This window comes from Hippoglossus hippoglossus, chromosome 16 (assembly GCF_009819705.1).
Source record: "Hippoglossus hippoglossus isolate fHipHip1 chromosome 16, fHipHip1.pri, whole genome shotgun sequence".
Classification (NCBI taxonomy): Eukaryota; Metazoa; Chordata; class Actinopteri; order Pleuronectiformes; family Pleuronectidae; genus Hippoglossus; species Hippoglossus hippoglossus.
Window position 1 is genome coordinate 2,738,258 of NC_047166.1, and position 22,114 is coordinate 2,760,371.

General features: G+C 40.8%; 1 protein-coding gene across 2 annotated transcripts; it reads left to right on the forward strand.

The window, feature by feature from the left end:
* The first annotated feature begins 4,097 nt into the window (after nt 1-4,097).
* Nucleotides 4,098-15,495, forward strand: tbx20 (T-box transcription factor 20). 2 transcript variants are annotated; one of them, XM_034610423.1, is made up of 8 exons: nt 4,098-4,606; nt 5,741-5,978; nt 6,761-6,925; nt 7,678-7,786; nt 10,249-10,407; nt 11,084-11,160; nt 13,488-13,603; nt 13,759-15,495. In XM_034610423.1, the coding sequence occupies exons 1-8, from the start codon at nt 4,477-4,479 to the stop codon at nt 14,079-14,081; spliced, it is 1,317 nt and encodes a 438-aa protein (XP_034466314.1). In that variant the 5' UTR covers nt 4,098-4,476; the 3' UTR covers nt 14,082-15,495. The 2 variants fall into 2 exon arrangements, with proteins under 2 accessions (XP_034466314.1, XP_034466315.1); XM_034610424.1 differs by having other exon boundaries at nt 13,491-13,603.
* The last annotated feature ends 6,619 nt before the right edge of the window (nt 15,496-22,114 follow it).

Here is a 22,114-nt window from a genome sequence, read left to right on the forward strand (position 1 = left end):
ATAATCAAAGATCCTCTAAATTTATTTGAAAGCTAAATGCCATATTTTGTTATTGTACATACATTTATATAATTGTAAAATTTTGATTTACTAATGAAAGAACAGCACTTTTGTGTACATCATGTTTTCAACTGCATATTTAAAGACATTGTTGGTTAGAAATACCTTTCACAGCTTCAGAAAACATGAATATATTTACAGCAAAGAACTTTCACATTATAGAGATAACAAACTGAAATCCTCCATTTCCGTCTTGGTTTGTTTTGTTATTTACTAAAACTATTTGAAATCCTGTCGTGTATATATAGAAAGATGTATACATCACGTGTCTTATCCATCCTGTTGTAAAAATATTGACAAATGTATTTCTATGAAACTTCTGACATTGTCACAAAAGTTAAATGAATCAAAACAGAAAACAATATCATTGCATAGAGGGAATCTAATAAATGAAATATGTAATTATATTGATTTGTGATTAGTAGATATTTGTACATCATGTAGAGAGCAGATGAGAGAACCAGTTAAAAGTAGAGAACCAGTTAAAAGTAGAGAACCAGTTAAAAGTACTGATGTGGGGCTTTCAGGAGAAAGTTTTCAATATGAATCATTCATATTTTCTGTGTTCTACGACGGCGTATTTGGACTTTTAATCAGAGAAGTCCCAGAAACCAGTTGGAATGAGATCACCACATGTAAAGAGACTTTATCATAGATATGACTCAGTTGTATTTGTGTGTGTAACTAATGAAAGAAACTTTTTACAACCTTGATCTGTTCAGTAATTATGTTTTGGCTGATTATCACTAAAGATTTGTACGTTTTTATGAGAGACTGGGTCATTTTCTTGTATTTAGGGATTCCTGGCAGCTTTGCTAAATTCAATTAAGTCATGAATCAGACTTGTAACTGGGTTTGGGCTGGAAACAAAAAGGACACTATGCATGTGGGGTAACGACAGAAACACAGTCATTCATAGAAGAGCAGCAGAGTGGACTGGGACTCTTAAGATAAAGCTGTGGATGATTCATTCCGGGAAAACTGAAACGATAATAGTCGGTTTGGATGTTATAAAAGCATAAAAGAGAAAAAACACACGTGTGTCATTGTTATCCAGTGGTTTGATCCATAAAAATCCACCCACCCACCCTCCATCTTTTTTTGGGCTTCCATCAGTGATTAGTCGACCAACACAGAAAACAACCTATTCCCTGTTTTCCATGTGACTCATCCTGTCTTCGGCTGAGACCGACCCCAGCTCCCACCACCATCTGTCTTTTTTCTCCTTCTTCTTCCAGGTCGTGTGTTTCTTTAAAGCTGCTCCGGCCCCTCGGAGTGTGAATAATATTCCGTGAGGAGTAAACGCTTAAGTGGGAAAGCTTTTAGCACATTATCCACTGGCAATTGCGAGGTAATCTAGTTTTGCCCGCGCAGGTCTCTTATTAAATATCTGCAGCAGCGGATTTGCATTCAGGAGTCGCCTAATGGGTTTAGCTGCTCCGCGGATCTCTGGCTCTGGGTTTGTGTGAGGCCCCCCCCCCCTCCCCCCGGCTCTGAGGGAGGAGAGAGAGAGTGACATTGAGGAGGAGAGGTGATCCTGCACACACACACACACATGCACAAACACACACACATGCACACACACACAGACACAGACACACACACACACACCTTTGGAAAACATCTACAGTCAGCATTTAGGGAAGCAGTTCCTCCTTGTGAGCTTCACATGTGACTTTTTTCCACCATCAGACATTTCGACTTCTCAAAATCACGTCTATCTGCGATCGGGTCTGTGGTGAAAGCGTCGTGTCTCTGATTGGCTGTCGCACGCCGAGCCGCTGCCTATCAGCTGTATCCAGGAAGAAAAAACATTCTGCCGTGATAAAGACTCACCCTGAGGTGACGTCTAGACCGGATTCGGTCGCTATCAAGTTAAAAGCAAGGGAAATAAAAAATAAAAAAAGATTTCTTTAATCCGTCTTGAAAGCTTTCTTCTTTGATATGAAATTGAATGAGTGAGTAAGGACAGTAATGTGATCAGAACAGTGGAGAGGCCGAGTCTGGAAACCTGCAGCACAGACTGGATAAATGTAATAGACTGCTCTGTTGTCACCATTAAAACCAACCGAGCTGTTCTACTGTTACAAGTGGGCCTTAAGAATAATGTGCATTTCCTGTTGTCACGTGAAAGTGTGTGCGTGTGTGTGTCTGCGTGAGTGTGTGTGTGTGTGTGTGTGAAAGATTAGGGGCTCACTGGTGTGTGTCATAGTACGGATTAACCCAAGACTGCTGCTCCTGCACTCAATAAGGTTCCTGTGTGTGTGTGTGTGTGTGTGTGTGTGTGTGTGTGTGTGTGTGTGTGTGTGTGTGTGTGTGTGTGTGTGTGTGTGTGTGTGTGTGTGAGAGAGAGAGGCTTCTGTCATAGGCTACCTTTGGGGACACGTTTCAAAAACCAGTTAATTGGGGACAAAAGCAGCATCACTGTTTCATAATGTGTGGGTCAGTGGTTCAAGTTTACATTGTAGGTATGAAGCTGAGGGTCAGTGTGGTTATTAATTATTGTTGTGATCTGCAACATCCTACGTTTACAGGCGAGTTTTCGTTAATGAAGATGGAAAATACAAACATCTGCAACACTTAAATAAGAAATATAATTTAAAAAAAACTCCCACTAACTGTCAATCACGTTTTTGTGCCCTGCTCTAAATACTACGTTACTTACAGTGATTACTTGTTGTTGATTACTGTGTATTTTTGAATCTGCGTGTTGTGTTGTTGGTGTTTTAAAGTCTGTTGAACTTTACTGAAAACTTCCCTCAATGGCCGACACGTGTTCTCACTTTATTAATGATGCTTATCAATTTAACGTAACAATGCAAACAGCCTGGTGGTGGAGAATATAAACGTCTTCACTCAAAAACTATTTTAAGGAACCTGTTGAAGTATTTAATGCTACTTCCATAAATCGTCTATGCCTCTTTACCCCACAACTGTTTCTGAGGGAAATATCACAACTCCAGGTCCACGATGACTTTTTTGATAATATGCATTTACTCTTTGAAATGCATCAGTAATATTCTGATAATATTTTGCTTCTCGCTTGAACGCTTATGTCAAGTTGCGTTAAATATTTAATGTTTAACCTGTCATGGAGTATTTTTTACAACATAGTATTTCCATTTTTACTACAATAAAATGTGTAAATGTTTTTCAGACAACACTTACATAAAGGATGAAAATGAAAATCTCAAATCAGAGGACGCAGCAGCAGGAGTTTCATCTGTTTTTACACAGAATATTAAATGAAATGTGTGTTTATTACAGACAATGTTGTTTCCATACTGTTTGGTTTGAGTCTGAGAGGTTATTGTTTGTGTTTGAGTCCAGATTGTGTGTTTGTGGAAATTGAAAACCTCCGTTAATTTGACTAACACATTTACTGACAGAAGGGGTTTGTGGTTTTCTGTGTGTATGCGGGAAATCGCATGAAAAAATATGAAAAGCCCATAAGTGGAAAGCTGCCATCATCTTCTCTCTGCTGCCATTAATTATCAAGTTTCCTATATTGCACCATCTCAGCCGCACGTCTGCAGCCACATCTCCCTTGTTGACAGTCTGGGTTTGTGGTTCCCAACATGTGGTCCGGGAGCCTCCGAGGGCCCCAAGTCATAAAGTAAAACCTCACCTCTTATACTTCAGTCTTCAATATCGAGCAATGGCGGCAAATAATTACATTTTCCTGACCATGTATTTGTCATCTCCCGGTGTCATCACCTCCTATAGCTCAGTGTGAAGCCATGAGACATTCCATACTCGTTTCCAATACTCTGTGTGTGTGTGTGTGTGTGTGTGTGTGTGTGTGTGTGTGTGTGTGTGTGTGTGTGTGTGTGTGTGTGTGTGTGTGTGTGTGTGTGTGTGTGTATCTGGGGGTTTTAGGCACGGAGAAGAAAAACAGCCTGACAGCTTTAGGTGATTTAATTGGCTGCTCGGTATCAGAGCTGCTGCGGGACGGTGGGTGTGTGACGTGGAGCCAGAGGCAGCGATTGGAGGGCAGGCTGGAATTATAAGGGGAGGGCGAGGGCTGAGGACTGAAGCTTCCCAAAGCTGCAGCCGGCCACAGATCTGGCACCGCAGGACGCACACACGTCTCCGGTATACTCGGTCCTCCTCCTCCTCCTCTTCCTCCTCCTGCTCCTACTCCTCCTCGCATCATGCATCCAGCGAGACTGAGCTCCACCGGCCAGTGACGAGCGTGTCCACAGAGCCGAGCGCGTCCACTGACCGTGCGTAAACACAGCAAGTCGAGGAGAGAGACTGCGCGTTTGTCTCCTTTCTCCAAACCGCTGGAAGCCACAAAAACAGGCGGGGTCGAAAGTTTCTGGAAGGATTTTTTTTTTTTCTTCACATTATAATTATAACTATAATTATTTAAAGAGGAATATTTTTGTTCCCGAGCCCCTTTTCACCAAGGACATGGAGTACACGTCATCCCCGAAACCGCAGCTGTCATCCCGGGCAAATGCTTTTTCCATAGCGGCCCTGATGTCCAGCGGGAAGCCGAGCAAGGACAAGGAGACGGAGGAGAGCACCATCAAGCCCCTGGGTAAGGATGGAGGAGGAGTGGAGGAGTGGAGGAGCGGAAAGTTTGAACTTTAATTTCCGTTTGATTTGTGCGCAAAAATGCACCTGTTATTTAAATTAAAATCCAGAGTTTATGAAGGATTCAAGAGGAAAGAAAGAAGAGAAACTGATAAATGTAAAGTACAGTAAGAGGCAGGACAAGAGAAGAACATATACATATATATATATATATATATATATATATACAAGATGAGGAATTATAATTAAACCAGGATGAAGTGTGTGATGACAGTGAAGTAAAAAGTGAATCTTATGTGAACTTTTATTATTCATGAGTAAATAAATAAAAGAGGTGAAACAATTCTGACAAATGACATGTTGACCCTCAGCCTATCTGTGCGTAAATTCACATGTAAATTATCTAATATAAAACTGACAGCTACAAATGGGCTGTTAATAAATGATGTTAAATATGAAATTAACATTATTTATTTTGTTCCAAGAGAAATGTGAACGTGACTGGAATCCTTGTCTGACTCGCTCGTTCTCAGTTTTTTCATGTTGGATTGTGAGTTTTAGAGAAAATAAATTAAATGTCTCACTTTACTCGAGGGGACGTTGGAACAAAAGATATAAGAAAATGTAAATTATTATTATTTCCTTCATTTTAAGTCAGGTGTCATTTGCAGCTTCTATTTTACAGAGAGAGAAATCCAGACGAGATGGGTGGATTTGTTAATTTGTCTCTTCCCATTCTGAAAAACAAGTTGTCAGACAGATTTTCGTTTATTTCATAATTCAAATACAATTGTAAAAATGGATTTAGCTTTTATTTGAGGATAAAACAGCTAAATTCAATTTGTGATATGATGTTTCCATTTTCACACAACAAAATAATCTGACATACAACTTCAGTTATTATTTTAATATTTAGAATCACACTTCTCCTGCCATAGGTATAACGATAAAATAACATTTTACAACCAGCCTGCATTTTGTTATTATAGCCTTCATGTTTATATAAACTCATGTTGACTTTAATTAAATAAAGGTTATAATCTCTTAGTTTGTCTTTATCACTCTGTGTTGTTTCTGTCACATGAATGAAAATAAAGTTTATATTAATTTCTCTTAATAATAATTTTAAAAATAACAGAGCAGTTCGTGGAGAAGTCCTCGTGCAACCAGGCTCTGGCTGACCTGTCCTCCCTGGACGCGCACGGCGGCGACTTCAGCGGGAGCGCGCCCTCGGTGTGCACGGAGCCCCTCATCCCCACCAATCCCGGCGTCCCGAGCGAGGAGATGGCCAAGATCTCGTGCACCCTGGAGACCAAGGAGCTGTGGGACAAGTTCCACGACCTGGGAACCGAGATGATCATCACCAAGTCCGGAAGGTCTGCATTTATTCAAAAATATCTATATATTAATTACCATATAGTCTAATTTCGTAATGCAACAGTAATACTACTAATAATAATACATGCACATGCAATAATGCTAAATTACGTTGTAACATGTTGTCCCAGATAAACGAAAAACCAGGAAAACTGTATCATCATTGAGCATTTATACTTTTTTCTTTATAGATATATAATATATAGTTCCCTGTGGTTGCTTTCCCCCACGCAGAGCATCAGGTCCTTTAGATCCAGCTCCACACTCCTGATATAATAATCATATACATACACATGATAAGTGACTTTATGACTGACCCTGATGCAGTCGGGTGTGTGTCAGGTTGCTGCTGCGTGTGGTTCACTCTGCACAACGTGTGTGTTAATGCTCAGTAAAAGCTGCACAATGAGGTGAGTGTTACTGACCTGAGGCTGTTTGTAATCTGCAGCTGAACAAATCACCGTCATGAGGAGCTGCTTCATTGCCTCATTAGCTGCAGTGCTTTTTACACGTTGGTGTATTTACATCTCACCGTGTAAAGAAACAGGGTTAGGGAATAATGATCAGCAGTTATTTACAAATATCAATTCAACTAGAAAAAGGTGCAAAACCCAACAGCAATTTCGTTGCGTCTAAAATGAGCTCAGTATTTAAAAACCCTGCATGACAGTGGATTAAGTTATTTATATATGAATCATATAATACTAATAGGAAATGTAGTAATGCCTGTATAGTTGTATTAATAGTATAATAACTGACTGACCTGTCTGTTGCTCACCAGGAGGATGTTCCCCACCATCCGGGTCTCTTTCTCCGGGGTGGACCAGGACTCGAAGTACATCGTGTTGATGGACATCGTCCCGGTGGACAACAAGCGGTACCGGTACGCGTACCACCGCTCCTCCTGGCTGGTGGCCGGCAAGGCCGACCCTCCTCTGCCCGCCAGGTACCGTGGCTCCCCGGCTCGCACCCCCCCCCCCCCCCCGTCCTCCGCAGAACTCACACACCTGACCTGCGCTTCTTTCTGGCATCGTTAATCACATTATAGCCTTTTTTAATTTCTTTCTTTTCAATAATTTGAAATGAAATAAAACCCACTTGCGTATCGAACTACATTAAGTAATTTAAAACATAAAGAAGGTCGCTGAAAGTCATGAATACAAGTTAAATGAAAACATTTTAAAAACAAACAAAAACTGCCTAAATTGCATAAACAATAAAATACCAATAATTATTTTTGACAGTTGCTATAGTGACTTCTGTTTGAGTTGGTTTATTTGTTAAAAAATTACCGTAAATCACCGGTACACGTGGACTAAAGATGTCCCGTATTTAATTAATGTAAGAGTCTAATTTATTATTATTTTTAATTCCTTTGCATTTGCTTGCACATATTGAAAAAACCCAATATTAAAAAAAATACACAACCAACGTAACCCTAATAGAAATGAATGGTTGTAATAATAATAATAATAATAATAATAATAATAATAATGATTATTTTACGGTGGAGATGGGACACCGTTGCTTAGCGACCTGTAATTGCCCCGTTAACATGTGAGCGTTGATTGGGTAATGTAAGGTCTCAGCCAATCAGATGTGAGTATGAACGCGTTCTCCTTCAGAATTTCACGCTCTAGAATAACGCAAGTTTCCGTTTCCCTCCTCCTCCCGGTTCCTGCTCCTCCTCCGGTGCAGGCTGTACGTGCACCCGGACTCCCCGTTCACCGGAGAGCAGCTGATGAAGCAGATGGTTTCCTTCGAGAAGGTGAAGCTGACGAACAACGAGCTGGACCAACACGGACACGTGAGCACGCGTCTCTTTGTTCCTCTCGAGGTCTGCGCAGAAAAAAAACACACGTTAACTGAGCGAATTAACGGACTCAGCTGTTAGCTACGGGCTTTAAGCTAGCTGCTTCCAGTTCCAGCTAAAGCTAATGTCCTTTAAAAAGCAAGATAACGTGTAAACACACTGACATGTTAATAACATTAACTTCACACATCTGCATCTGAAACGACTCAATTTAAAATGTGTGCAGGACTTTGTGTCTGGACCTGGTTCTGTGCAGGTTGCATGTAAAAGAAATCAAAAATTATTACTCTACAGAAATATATATATATATATATATTTGCATATCTAAAGTTTCCACTAAAGAAGCTTCGTCTCCGTCAGGTTTAAAGGCCAAAGTGTGGGATTATAATTACTCGTCTGACTGGAGCAAATTGCTCCTTTAATCCTTCTTTCACTGACAAGAACAAACAGGCAACAGATTTAGTGTTAACTTCAGGTGTGTGTGTGTGTGTGTGTGTGTGTGTGTGTGTGTGTGTGTGTGTGTGTGTGTGTGTTTCAGTCCAAAAATAATTTACTGAGATTATTTACAAAGCTGTAACCGAAGCGCCAACACGTAAAAAACTTTACTGTCCTATTATAGTCGTTTAGGTTTTACTTTATTAGTCACACACATATTTTATATATTTGTATTCCTTACTACTTTGAGCTGTTTGGTGAGACACAGACATGTCCTTGTAAAGCAGACCTGTAGCTCATTGACATGGTTTTAAAACATTAAAAATACATTAAATAGCTCAAATTACATCAAAGCTGTTTGTTTTAAGACAAATATTGTATTTTTTATTGAAAAGAGACGTCAAAACCACCTGTTTTTTTTCCTACTAAATTAATATTGGCATTGTAAAAGATACCAACTGAGATGATAACTAATAAATGTGGAATTCTGACATTTCACATTTCACATTATGTGGTATTACGATTTTTTAAAATTTCAGTTGTCGTTCTGAAGTCATTTAAATCCTTTTGCTTTCTAACACTTAGAGGAGGATATTTCCCATTATCTCCTATAACATGCACTAGTTATTATTATTTAACTCATTGATTTGGTCATTCCTGATTTCCCTGACTCATACAGTCAAACAAATTATTTAATAAATGAAAAAGAAAGATGAAAATCTTAAAATATCTTAAAAAGTACATCAGTAGACTTATCGTTTAGAAAAACAAGTAGAATGAATTCATTGATAAAGATAAAGGGCAGTAACATTTCTCTTTATATAATAAAACATTTGATCTTGTTATTACTAATTATTTTGTAGTGTAATGCTGCACACACACACACACACACACACACACACACACACACACACACACACACACACACACACACACACACACAGATCACAGATCAGCCGCAGTATTAAAACAGCTGGATTTAGTTCTGTGGCTGATGTGTGTGTGTGTGTAACATCTGTATTTGACTCATTTGCCGTCACTCAGTGGCGGAGGAAGATAAATATGAAGTTTCCTGGGCTGCAGCCAAACAGCAACAGTCACGGAGGGAAATTCTCACAGTGATGCTGCAGCTGCTGTGTTAACAACTTTATCTCTTCACGCTCGGCCTTTTTTTTATTCCTTTGTTTTTACTCTCATCTCTTTATTGCTCGTCTGTCTGCATCGAATCTCTGTTTCTCTCCGTCGTCATGTTTTTCTTTGTGAGTCTCCACCTTCGCTGGCGCTCCCTCTCTTTTTAATCTGTTAAATCTGGAGGATTTTAATTTCTAAAATAAACACAGAGCTTCACAGAGTCAGAGGCAGCTGAGAGAGGAGACAACGTTTTGACAGGCTGAGTGTAGAACGTTTGTAATTCACCACCTCGGAAACGTTCCAGTGTAATTGCTCTATACTTATTTAGATATGAATTTATAATATAATAATTATTACTTTGTTTTTAAATGCACTTTGTTAATTGATAACATTTAATGTATTTAGAAAATACAAAAGAAATAACCTGATCTTCATCAGCATTTACCCAAACCTACACTTCAAATCCATATTTGGTTAAAAGCAGATATTGAAAGTTGATCTCGACATTATTATTGATTTATAAACAGCTTTGTAGAAACTACCTGCGACAATTGTCCCCATTGACTTTTACTTTAATTCCAATTATTATTTTGTTAGATGAATCGGACCAAGCTTTGGAAAAATGTTTTCCATAATTAGACTTAAGTTTATTGGACTAATTTCCAATCGAGACAGAAAACCTTCATTTTTATTCCCTTTGCTTTATGTTCAGCAGGAGTAGTTTTTATGTTTCTAATAAATAGGATAAACAACAACAGAGCTGCTTTTTCATGGAGTTTCTTGAAGAAAAATATCAAAATCGTTCTCAACGTATTTTCCCCGATGAGACTTTACTCTTCCTCAGTTGAACCTTTTCCTTCATCATCACTGATTGTCGTCGTGCTTCGCAGATCATCCTGAACTCCATGCACAAGTACCAGCCCCGAGTCCACATCATCAAGAAGAAGGACCACACCGCGTCGCTGCTCAACCTCAAGTCCGAGGAGTTCCGCACCTTCGTCTTCGTGGAAACCGTCTTCACGGCCGTCACAGCCTATCAGAACCAGCTGGTGAGTGATTGACAGCCGACGTGCACCAGTGTTCCTCCTCTGGACTTTAATCAAACTGCTGTTGTGCAGCTGGTGATTGTCCCACAAAGAGTTTGATATTGACAAATGTATTAAATAATAAATATTTAACATATTTAATTTCTGAAGAATACAGCAGCTGAGGGAAGAAGTTAAAGCTGAAACAACTTGAATTTGACAGGATCAAGGAGCACGTTGAGCTTTAACATGATCTTTAATCACAATCGTCTCATTTGTTGTGTTAAATGTTCCCTCGATGTCTCGCTCAGCGTCTCACAGCCCCTGAAGACTTCATCATTTAATATCTGGGACGAAAGCAACAAATAAAGTTCCAGTTCCAGTTCAGAAACTAAAGTAGATTTAAATCTAAATTTTAACATTCAGTATCTTATCTGTTTAATTAGGACTTTATCGCTTTCGTAAGAATGAGGTTGAGAAAATACTTTGTCCCCCCCTGGTGTCCCCCTGGTGTCCCCCAGGACATTCTGCAGCACAGGAGGAGGAATAATTAACTAATTACAGTAATTAATAGACTATTAATTAGCTTTGAAGCCCAAAGACAAGCAGCTGTGAAACAAGAGAAACAGTGAAAATATGAGAGAAGGATGAATTTAAGAAATGAATGACTCTTCTATTCTTTTCTTTTTTTTTTCACCAGATAACCAAACTGAAGATCGACAGCAACCCGTTCGCCAAAGGTTTCCGGGACTCGTCGCGGCTGACGGACATGGAGAGGTACAGGGGATTCTGGGTCCTGTCTGTTTACCTCTGAGCCGCCGATAAGATACACAGAGAGGGAGGAGTGTGTGTCTGTGTGTGTGTGTGTGTGTGTGTGTGTGTGTGTGTGTGTGTGTGTGTGTGTGTGTGTGTGTGTGTGTGTGTGTGTGTGTGTGTGTGTGTGTTGTTCATTAGTAAACCCAGAAGCTTCATTGTTTATTTCTCTCTGCTTGTGTCAATATGAAACAGATAATCTTCGTCATTCTTTACTTTACATTACTTTCTGACCCTTTCCTCGTATTTTCCTTCTCTTGTTTGTACATTTATCTACTTTCCTTCATTTTTAATTTTCCTTTCTACCCTTTCTTTCATTCATCTCCCTTTTCTTATTCCTTGTCTATCTCTTTTCTGGTCTTTCCTTGTTTTTCTCGTTCTAGTTTTTTTGTCTTTCCTTCTTAGTTGTTAAGTAATTTCTGTTCTTGTTTCCTTATTTATTTTTATCATTTATTTTTTACTTGTCTTTCCTTCCTATTGTAATTTTATTTCTTGTCGTCTGTTTTTCATACTTTCCTTCTCACTTTTCTTGTCTTCATTTCAATCGTTTCTGTTTTTCTATATTTCCTCTGTAGTCGTTCCTGATTTTTTTTTCATTTTGTTTTATTGTACCTACCCCTTGTTTTTCTTTAGAAATATTTCTTTGTTATCTATTCTATTCTTTATTTTACCTTTTTCTTTCCCTCCTTCCTTCTCACTCACTTTCTCGTCTTCTCTAGATTTTCATGATTCGTGCTTTTCATTGTTCTCTCTTGTTTTCTTCTTCCTTTCAGTTATTTCTCCCTCATCGTTCCTTCTCTTCATCCTCTGCTCTCGCCTCCGTCGTCTTTTCTTCTCGTTACATATCTCTTTTTTAATGTACTGTTTTGTGCATGAAGGAGACGAGTCAGTGCAAGTTCATTCACACACACACAGACACACACACACACACACACACACACACACACACACACACACACACACACACACTCTTACAGTTACGAAGCCCCCTCCAGAGGATTTTAATGGACGCTGCCAAAACACACACTTCTCTTAATCCCTGATTCCGGCACAACGGCCAAAATCAGCTGACAAAATCAAACCATCTGCTCATTTCACTCAATCAAACATCTTGAACAGAGACCGCTGACCCCCCCCCCACCACCACACACACACACACACACACACACACACACACACACACACACACACACACACACACACTCTCCTCCCTCCTTCTCCTCCTCTGTCTTTCTCTTTTTGAGGGCTGTGAATTAGACCTGATCAATTGATCTTCAGGGAGCTGCAGAAATCACATTAGTCTGGAGTCGGCCACTGCACTAAAACACACTGTAATTCAATCGGCTGCGGTGACTGATTGAAACCAGCATGCCCCGCCTCCCCCCCCCCCTCCCCTGCCCTCGGCTCCCTGCAGCCCTGCTGTGCATTGTGGGAGTTTGCCGTGGCCTCTGTGCCGGAGGGGCCCGACGCTGATAAAAACACACACATTTGTACTCCTCTGCTGACAGATATTGCACTTTCCTAACCTAATTGGAGGGTGGGGGCCGCGGAGGGGGGGGGCTGCTAATGTGGACGCATGGCTCTCATGATGCAGACCACTTGCCTGTCCGCCCACACACACACACACACACACACACACATACGCACTCTCTCTCTCGTGCACTACAACTGCCCCACAACAATTTGTGTCACTGTGTTTGAGAAGTGCTGTCTGACAAGACTCAAATGAGCTAATGCACTTTGTGGGAGAGACCACACACACACACACACACACACACACACACACACACGGCAAAATCTACATGTACCATCAACACAAACAGGAGAAGAGGAATAGACACAGTGGACGCACACATCTATTCATGAACACTACATGAATGCATGGACACAGAGAAACACAGTAAAAACAGTAAATGACTCTGGTGTTATGGTGAAATCTGCGACATGTCAGATTCCCGAAATATACAAGTTATTGCCACAACTTTCAAAATATGGGATCCTGAGAAAAATAGGATTGCATGTGTGTGTTAGAAGTAAAATGTTGAATGTTTAAAAAGGGTTTTTAAGAATATGAATGAGATGTGTATTAAATTAAGAAGAAAATGCCAATATTCTTTTTTTTAAAGAAAGATGTGGTCACAAAATTTGTCAACAGCTTCTTAAATATGTGACCACCACAAATGAATTCCTACCTAGTGTGTTGTTAGACTCAGGTGCGATTTCCCTAAAGGAGAATTCACAGTGGAAACAAAGGAGATTTATTTTGGGGGCTCTCTCTTCGGCTTTTGCTGCAGGGAAAGTGTTGAGAACCTGATCCACAAGCACTCGTACGCCCGGTCGCCGATCCGAACCTACACTGGCGACGAGGACAACCTGGGTGAGGACATCCACTCCGCACACGCCAGAGGTGAGACGCTGTCACAGACACACACATCATGTGAGCGTGTAACTCGGTACCTCCTGACGTCCCTGTTCTCAGGCCCATTCCATCATAACTCAAACAACTTATTGACAAAATGTTGGACAGTTAGTTATGTTTCATGTGCCATGTTCCCGCTGCAGGTTCAGCGTTCTCCGCCTCAGACAACCTCTCTCTCAGCTCCTGGGTCACCACCGCATCGGGCTTCTCTGGCTACCCACAGTCCCTGTCGGCGATGAGCGCTGGCGCCGCCTCCCTGCCCCACCCCATCCAGGGCTCCCTCCCCCCCTACAGCCGGCTGGGCATGCCGCTGACGCCCAGTGCGCTGGCCGGCACCATGCAGGGCAGCGGGCCGTCCTTCCCATCCTTCCACATGCCCCGCTACCACCACTACTTCCAGCAGGGGCCCTACGCCGCCATCCAGGGACTGCGCCACTCCTCCACGGTCATGACGCCCTTCGTATGACTCCATCCTGGGGAGGAGGCGACCGGAACCTCACACTGAGTCCAGTGCAACAAGTTCCTCCTCCACGCCGGCTCATCACTCCTCATCCAGTTTGTATCTTTCCTCTGGTGTTTGTAAATAGTTCACGGCAGCGGGCGAGCGGGCGGTGACACTGCGAAGAGGACGTGGCTTCCTGAAGGAGAATCCAGAAGAAGAAAAAAGGACTGAACCCTGCGGAAACACCAGCAGGTTCCAGGGTTTCTATGACAACTGCAACATCTCACACAAGACAACAAAGGGAGCATGTTTGATCTTGGCCCTTGAAGAACAGTGGATCCTCAATTCAAACCAAATCTAACAATATCTAGAAGACCACGTCTTCCTCTAAAGATTCAACGTCTCTACTGGGTCTCCACCAAGCTTTACACACGGCAGGTTGCTGTGTGATCCTTCAACGGTGCAGCCTACACATTACTTCCTGGAGAGACTCGTGTCTGACGCTGCAGCACGATGGACAGCGGAGCTCAGTCCGAGTCTGGGAACTCTTCAGCGTATCAGAGACGCCAGCTCAGCTTTTTCTGTGTTTTCTAGAAAGCAGCCATATGTACAGTACAAAGTTAAACACCTCCACGCTCTGTTCGGAAATACTGTTCGCAAAAAACACACGTTAAAACACATTGTACAAAGGTGAAAATACTGCATTTACTCATAGGAAAATTCTCACTGTAGAGTGCAAAAAAAAAAAAGAAAAACCATAGGACGCATGCTGACGCAGTAGACAAACACACTGGGTGAACTTTATATGGAATATTATGGGATGAATATGTTCACCTGCAACTGGGGGAAAGGATTTTTTATTTACTTTCAAGGTCCAGTCAAACCAGCTTTTAAAAGTTCTGCAGAAATTGGATCAATTGAATGTTTAGATTTTTTTTTACAGGCGCAATTTCACACTATTAACCAACTAAAAAGACTCGACACCAAAAAACAACAACATTATGAACTGAAAGTTAAAGCCTCCAAAATAAATACAAAAACAATTCATGTGTCTAATTAGCTCCATAAACATTCATTCTTCTGCTTTTCGATCATTCTTGAACAAAAATGTTGTTTAATCACAGGAAGTAAAAAGAAGAGAAGAGAAAATACAAAGAAACTATTGCTGGTATCTTACTGGCCTTTTAGCACGTTAGCCGTTAGCTCACAGCCACAGTAGTTGAACACGCACACACACACACACACACACACACACACACACTCACACACACACACACACCTACGACAGGAGTGAAGGATTTTTATTTCCGTTAAAGGTCGAAATCAAAGCATCGTTCGAAACGACGAAGAAATTAATCCATTTCAATCGATTCTTCAAAATTTGCCAATTCTTTGCACCCGGCTCGAGAAAATCCGCACCGTTAATCAACAACATGAACTGAGAACAACAAGATGGAAGAAACTATTTATTGATTAAAAATGTTGAATCAGACGACAAAATGTCAGGAAGTAAAAAAAGAAAACTAAACCAAACTAGAGAAGCTTCTTTGACTGTTTCCCTAAATCACCCAGTTCTCTATTTAGTGAAGTGATAGATTTCATTCTTTCACTCTCTGTTGTGACTGAAACTAAATTCAAGTTCACTAAAAAACCTTTTTTTAACATTTTAATTCAATATTTCAAGTGTGTGAAACGGCCCCTAAATGTTCTCACTCTGTTTCCACTGATCTGGAAACAAACACTGAAATCTCTTCACGTCTGAACACACAGAAACATCTGACGTGTGGTTTGTAAATCAGCTTCTACTCGTTTCTCCTGCCGACCGTGGACCGCAGCCTTTCAGCAGCCGGCCGTTGGCAGGCGCTGCCGAGCTGATGCATGGCGGCGTCGGAGCGTGTCGACAGGGCGTCCACACCTGGAAATAATGGCTCTGTGCAGTTTGGTTTCAAAAAGGGAGGAGGAGTCGACTCACACACTCTAAAGCTGCAGCGGAGTTTTAAATGTAAAACTGATTAGAGTGATTTATTTAGAAATACATGAGAAAGTAAAACAGGCAGAGGGTCCTAGAAACTGGAAAAAAGTTAGTTTATGGCCAAAATGTTAATTAAAAAAACCATTAAGATTATTTTTCAACTTTAAAAAGATCTATAATAATTATTATATTCGATTTGATTGTTAAATTAATAATTTTGTCCACATATGTCAGAAATACACAACAGTTTCCTGGAGCTCAAACCAGATTTATTCAGACTTGTTTTATTCAACATTCCACGATGCAAAATAACAATACTTTCACGTCACTATTAATATTATTTATATTTAGTAAAACAGAAAACACTGAAACACACATTTGAGAAGCTGGAGCCACTGAACTTTGGGCATTTTTAGTTTATAATTTTAAAATAGAAAAATTCTTGATTTTGAAAATGTAAAGAATCAAAAGATAATCAAATAAGCTTTTGGTTCTTTTGCTGTGGATCAAATATCGGATTAGATGTTGAAGGAACCATATCAAAAGTCTTTATCTTATATATTTATTGATATTTGATTTTCAAAATCAAATAAACCAATATCATTATCGGCCTATAGAATCCGGTTTGAGCTGAACCAGACTCATTCGACCTGTTCAAGTATTTATCGTCTATTCAGGAGTCGTTTTCTTCTGCAGTTAATTCAACGTTTCTGTTTCAGAAGGAGATTGTTTTTCATGTTTATGTATAAATTCCTAAAGACCACCTCTGTAACCGTGGAAACAGCAGCAGCAGCAGAGACGCGTGTGCAATGAACAAAGATGTTTTCAGTGCTCGGACGGAATCTCACTCTGTGTAAAAGCTGGTTTCACAAACACTGTAAATGTTTCCCGTTTTGACTTTTGCCAAAGTTTCACATCACAAGACGAATGTTTCTGTAGAAGATGGACATGAATGTTCTTTGTGTTTTCATTATAACGTGGAAACAGTTGATTTATTCTCATCTGCGAGTTGAGGAGAAACAAGAGCTTGGATCCTTCTCGCCAGTTGTTTCCATCTTTCCACTTGTACAACACAACAACACAACAACACAACAACACACTTTGAAGCAAACGCACATTCCCGACTTGCCACTGAGAATATTCTCTTTCCTTCCTCTTTATTTTTTTTTACGTTTGTTTTCCTTTTATATTTCCATAATCTGAATACGACACCGGACGAGATTGTGTTTTTGATGATTTTTTTTATTTTTTAATTTTAAGTGCAATATATTTATTTTGCTCTCTGGAAATAATGTGTAATGTACTTATGCCGCATTAAAAAAAAGTAGTTATTTGTAAAACCTTGAGAAATATATATCACCACTCAAACACTTTGAGTTCTTTTTCTTTTTGGGGATATCGTGTAAGTTTCTCCGTCACAGTGAATCACAGATTGTCAGAAATAAATGAAATCATGAGATGATTTCAAACCTGCAGCTGAAACACAGATATTTATTTAGATTTCAACCTTTCAAAACGCTGTCGTTTATTCTTCATTCAATTATCTGTATCTTCTAGTTTACGGGATAAAATATTATTAAACACGAAAGAGGCCGGAACAGAAATCAATTTTCATTATTTTATAATTTTCTGTTTATGTTTTAACTGCCTTAAAATCACATCATACAGCAGCACCTAGTGGTCAGCTTTCACATTGCACTGATATACTCTGCATTGGCTGGTAACTGCATTATATCTAGTTTATTTATATATATATATATATATATATATATATATATGTAAACTAAACATTTTTTAACATACAATTTTATCACATTGTCGTGGATATTAATCTGAAACTATATAAAACACGACATCAGATGCACAATAAGTCTGAATAGTAATAAATAATTTTTCTTTGGTGCACAATCTGATGTGGTTAATTTAAAATTTTTAATTCAGGATTCTGTAGAAGCTCAATCTTTGAATTATCTGATTCTCAATTTTCACCGACAGAGTCTAATGTACTTTTTCTAAAGCTGCCAATATTAAACAAGGTAAGTTAATATTTCATGTGTCATGAAATCATTTTAAAAGCAACATAATACAATACAAAAAGATGCCAAAAGAAAGACATTACATATAAATTAAAAAGTTAAATAGACATTTAAAAACTAAACAAATAGAGTAACAGTGCCGTGTGAGAAGCTTCTGGTCTCCAGCACTGATTTTAAAGACGTGAGCTTCAGCTCAACCTGCAGTTCTCATGTGAGCAGAATAAAAACTGAACGCTGCTTCTTCACGTTTAGTTTTTTCTCCGGGGACAGAAAACAGACTCGTCCCAGACGACCTGAGGGGCCTGGACGCTTCATGACGAAAACAGAAAACAGAAAAACAGAAAAACACAAATTCATCTTGACCCTAAATCAGCGAGTGCATCGTAAAACAAGAGAAGTATTTTGAATTGTTCGACAGACAGGAAGAGGAAAGACGAGACAGAAGGACTGACGTGATCCACTTGTTGGTGTTTGTGTAAAGGCACCAGTACAGTGAAGAAATAATACAGAGCAGAAATCAAGTTGCCTTTAATATGACATGAATCTTTACGTAATAAAATTAATATTCACTACTTTCATTGAATTTTGGGTGTTTTCTTGAATTTATAGCAGCGAGACAAAAGTCGACAGGGACACGAAACGAGGGTTGATATTAAAATTAAAAGTCTCAAATCATTAAAAGTGGAAAAACACAATGATGAAGCCGATCAGTCAAGTTTCAAACTTTTCCCTTTAAACCAGACACAGAAGTTTAAAACACAACATTTCACTTTATACAAATATAAATAATCTCCATCAAATGAGCTTATTCCTGATTGGTCGAGCACGTTAACCAGTGGGACCACGTTGCCGCAGCTCCATCCCCCGATCCCCGAGTCTGTCTCCAACTGACGTCATCGGCACAAGATGGCCGCCTTCACATCCGCGCATATTTTGGCTTCATTTGGGAGTGGGAGGAAGTGGAGACGTGGCGTCCATGTTTTTTTTGTCTTAATGACGCCATTCATCCATTTACACACACACACACACACGGGTCATTTTCGGGTTCAGTATCTTGTCCAAGGACGCACTGCGTAGAAGGGGGGGGGGGGACTGGGATCGAACTACATTAGTGGACAACCCACTTCAATATAGTAAAGTTCACGGGTCAGAACGTCAACGACATTACATCAAAAAACATCTTTTAAACAAAGCTGTTCACAAAAGTACGATATTTTGGAATCACAAGTTTTTTATCTTAAATTCTTTAATCTCTAATTTATTCCATCATCTTGATAAAATTATTCCTGCTGTTCTCCCAAAACACACCGAGGTCATTAACTTGATACCAAGATGATAATAAAATAAAAGTTTTTGCTGTTTCCTTGGGATTTGCTGACCTCATGCTTTTATTGAAGAATCCTGATGAAGCAACAAAAAAGTTAGAGAAGGTTAAGAATGACGAAACAAATGATTTCGCACCAAACACTCTGCAGCCCTGAGGAGTTGGTGAATTATTAAAAGCTCTTACCAGGATGCACCTCGGCATTAGAATCCATCACGTATCATAACATTCTGCAGAGGAAGCTGTGAGCGATGTGCGGAGGAATAAGAGCAGCGACGTTTCACATTTACATTTCAGACGCTTTTATCGGCAGCTGATGAATATTTGAACGAATCAAAGAATCTGGAATTTTTAAAAGGAAACATGACGTCAGACTCAGCTCACACACACACACACACACACACACACACACACGTACAGTATCGGCTGTGTGGACTTCACTGCATGAAAACCCACTCGTGCGCCTCCGTCTAAACACAGACACGCTCGTCTATCACCAGAACCATCACCCGCCACCACAGACGAACTGACGGATCGATGGCTGGACGTTAGTCACCGTTTCACCAGGAAGAAGGCCCCACTTCGGCCCTGATAAGAATCGGTTACATCCTTTCGAAAATAAATAAATAAACAAATAAATAACATCCATTGCGGCCGTGATTGGATTAAAGAGAGAAGGGAAGGGCAAGACGAGCCCGTGTGAGGTATGGCCCAACAAATTGGAGCTAACAGTCGGGCCAGAGAGTCCATTTTGGGGCATAATTTACACGGTGAGGAGCATGAGCTGAATCTAATGTCATTTCCATCAATTTTGCATTTTGGCCCTTTTTTTCCTCCCCCCCCCCACCCCTCTGGGCTTTTAGCGGTCGTTTGAATCGTCTGGCGGAGGACAGCCGGCGAGCATTACAATGTCGGGGACGACATTTAGCGCGGCAGCAGAGTGAGAGGTGCTTCTTTATGGCGTGGTGACTGGCTGCAGGACGGCAGCGTGCGCCCACTGATGCACCGTCCCGCAAATGGCCAAGAATATGCTAATGGAGAGAGAGCACCGAATTGCCCCAGACAAGCCACTTAATGGATGTTTTATCTGCAGGTCGAGAGTCTCATCTGCTGCGATCCGTCCTGACAAGACGTGCCAAGTCAAATTTAGCGATAAAGCACTTTTAACAAACAGGCCACAAAGTGCTTCGGGGAGGACAAAGGACACGAACACACACAGGAGTTTGTGGTGAAATGAGAAACCTGTTGGCAAACAATGGGAAATCGTTTTAGCGGAAATACGCCCTGAAAGCAAAGTTGCCCGAGGACAAACGGAGACGACAGGACTTCCTGACGGAGCTCGGAATGATTTCACGTGCTGCCGGCAAACCTTCGGATTTCTGCTCGAGTACGAATCTGCAGAAAGTTTCTAAAAACCAGGTTGGACGTGAGGGCAGCGGTTCACATTCTGATATTTATGAGACAACGTTTTAATAATGAAAATACGATAAAAAACCTACAATCACTGGTGAAAAGTAACTAAATATATAATTGATATACAAGAGCGGAGCATTTGTATTTAATACATCTACTCTGATGGAAGATGGACGACATGACGGCTCCCAAAAGAGAAGCCAAGTCATCTCAGTCGCCCCCTGGTGGCTGGCTGCAGTATAGGTCATAAACCCTCCTCCATGTTAGCAGATGGGACATGGACCAAACTAAAAAAAGTTATTTTTCTAGAGGATGGTTTATGTCATTCAGTTCTTTTCAGTTCGGCTGGGGAATAAAAAGCACAAATATTTGTAGATATATGTAGTGGAGTAAAAGTACTTGAACTTGAAAATAAAATCTAAAAAGTAAAGTACAGATACATCAGAAATGTACTTAAAGAAGTGAATACTTTGTTATATACCACCGATGATACATGAGTGATGAGCTAAACACTAATATCTGTCACAGTTTTCTATATTTTCCTGATCTTTGACCTGTAGCTCCGCCCCTGATTCTCCCCGTCAGTCATCAAAGACGTGCACCTGAGACCTGAGGCTCCATGAAGCTGCTGTGCACCAGGACCAGGGAGAAGTTTCCACTGGGGAGTTGTGGAGGTTTGTGTTTTGTTCTGGTCGTTTCCACTCGTTCCCAGTGGTTCCTGAGTGCTGCAGGCTCCACGTGATGGAGCAGTAACAACTGGTGCCGCAGTGCATCAGGTGTCCATCTCCTCCCTGCTCCTCCTGAAGCGTCTCCTCTGCGGCCTCGGTGGCAGGTGTCCAGCCCAACTGCTCCCTCCCCACAGACAACGAGGCCTGATGGCCGGGCAGCGAGCCGGCCGCATAACAAGGACTTATTACGATGATGAAATGTCCTACAAGGGCTCAAACACCCTCTTAGAGAAATCTCTCCCACAGATAAGGGGAGGCTAACCTCGCCCCAGAGCCGCGGGAAAAATTGAGGGGTGGTGGGGGCCAGGGTGTGGGGGGGGGGGATCCTAACCTGATTGGATGGGTGGCTCGGAGGGGGCGCCCGTAACGAAATCAAATGGCCGTCAAGCCGCTGTCATGCATAATTAATTGGGCCTTCTACGACCAACTACACAAAAATCCATGGTCATTCGATTAGGGGGTTTTGGAGGACTCTCTGAAGTGCATCGCTGTCTGAGCCGCTTCCTCGCTCACCTCGATATCTGTGAGGACAGCGTCGGAGCTCGAACCCAACACTGTCCAACTGCAGCGTCCGACCGACACGA

Coding starts and splice junctions, on each gene's coding strand:
- tbx20 (XM_034610423.1), top strand. CDS start 4,477: ATGGAGTACACGTCATCCCCGAAACCGCAGCTGTCATCCCGGGCAAAT. Junction 5,979..6,760: donor ATCATCACCAAGTCCGGAAG/GTCTGCATTTAT, acceptor GTTGCTCACCAG/GAGGATGTTCCCCACCATCC. Junction 11,161..13,487: donor CGGCTGACGGACATGGAGAG/GTACAGGGGATT, acceptor CGGCTTTTGCTG/CAGGGAAAGTGTTGAGAACC.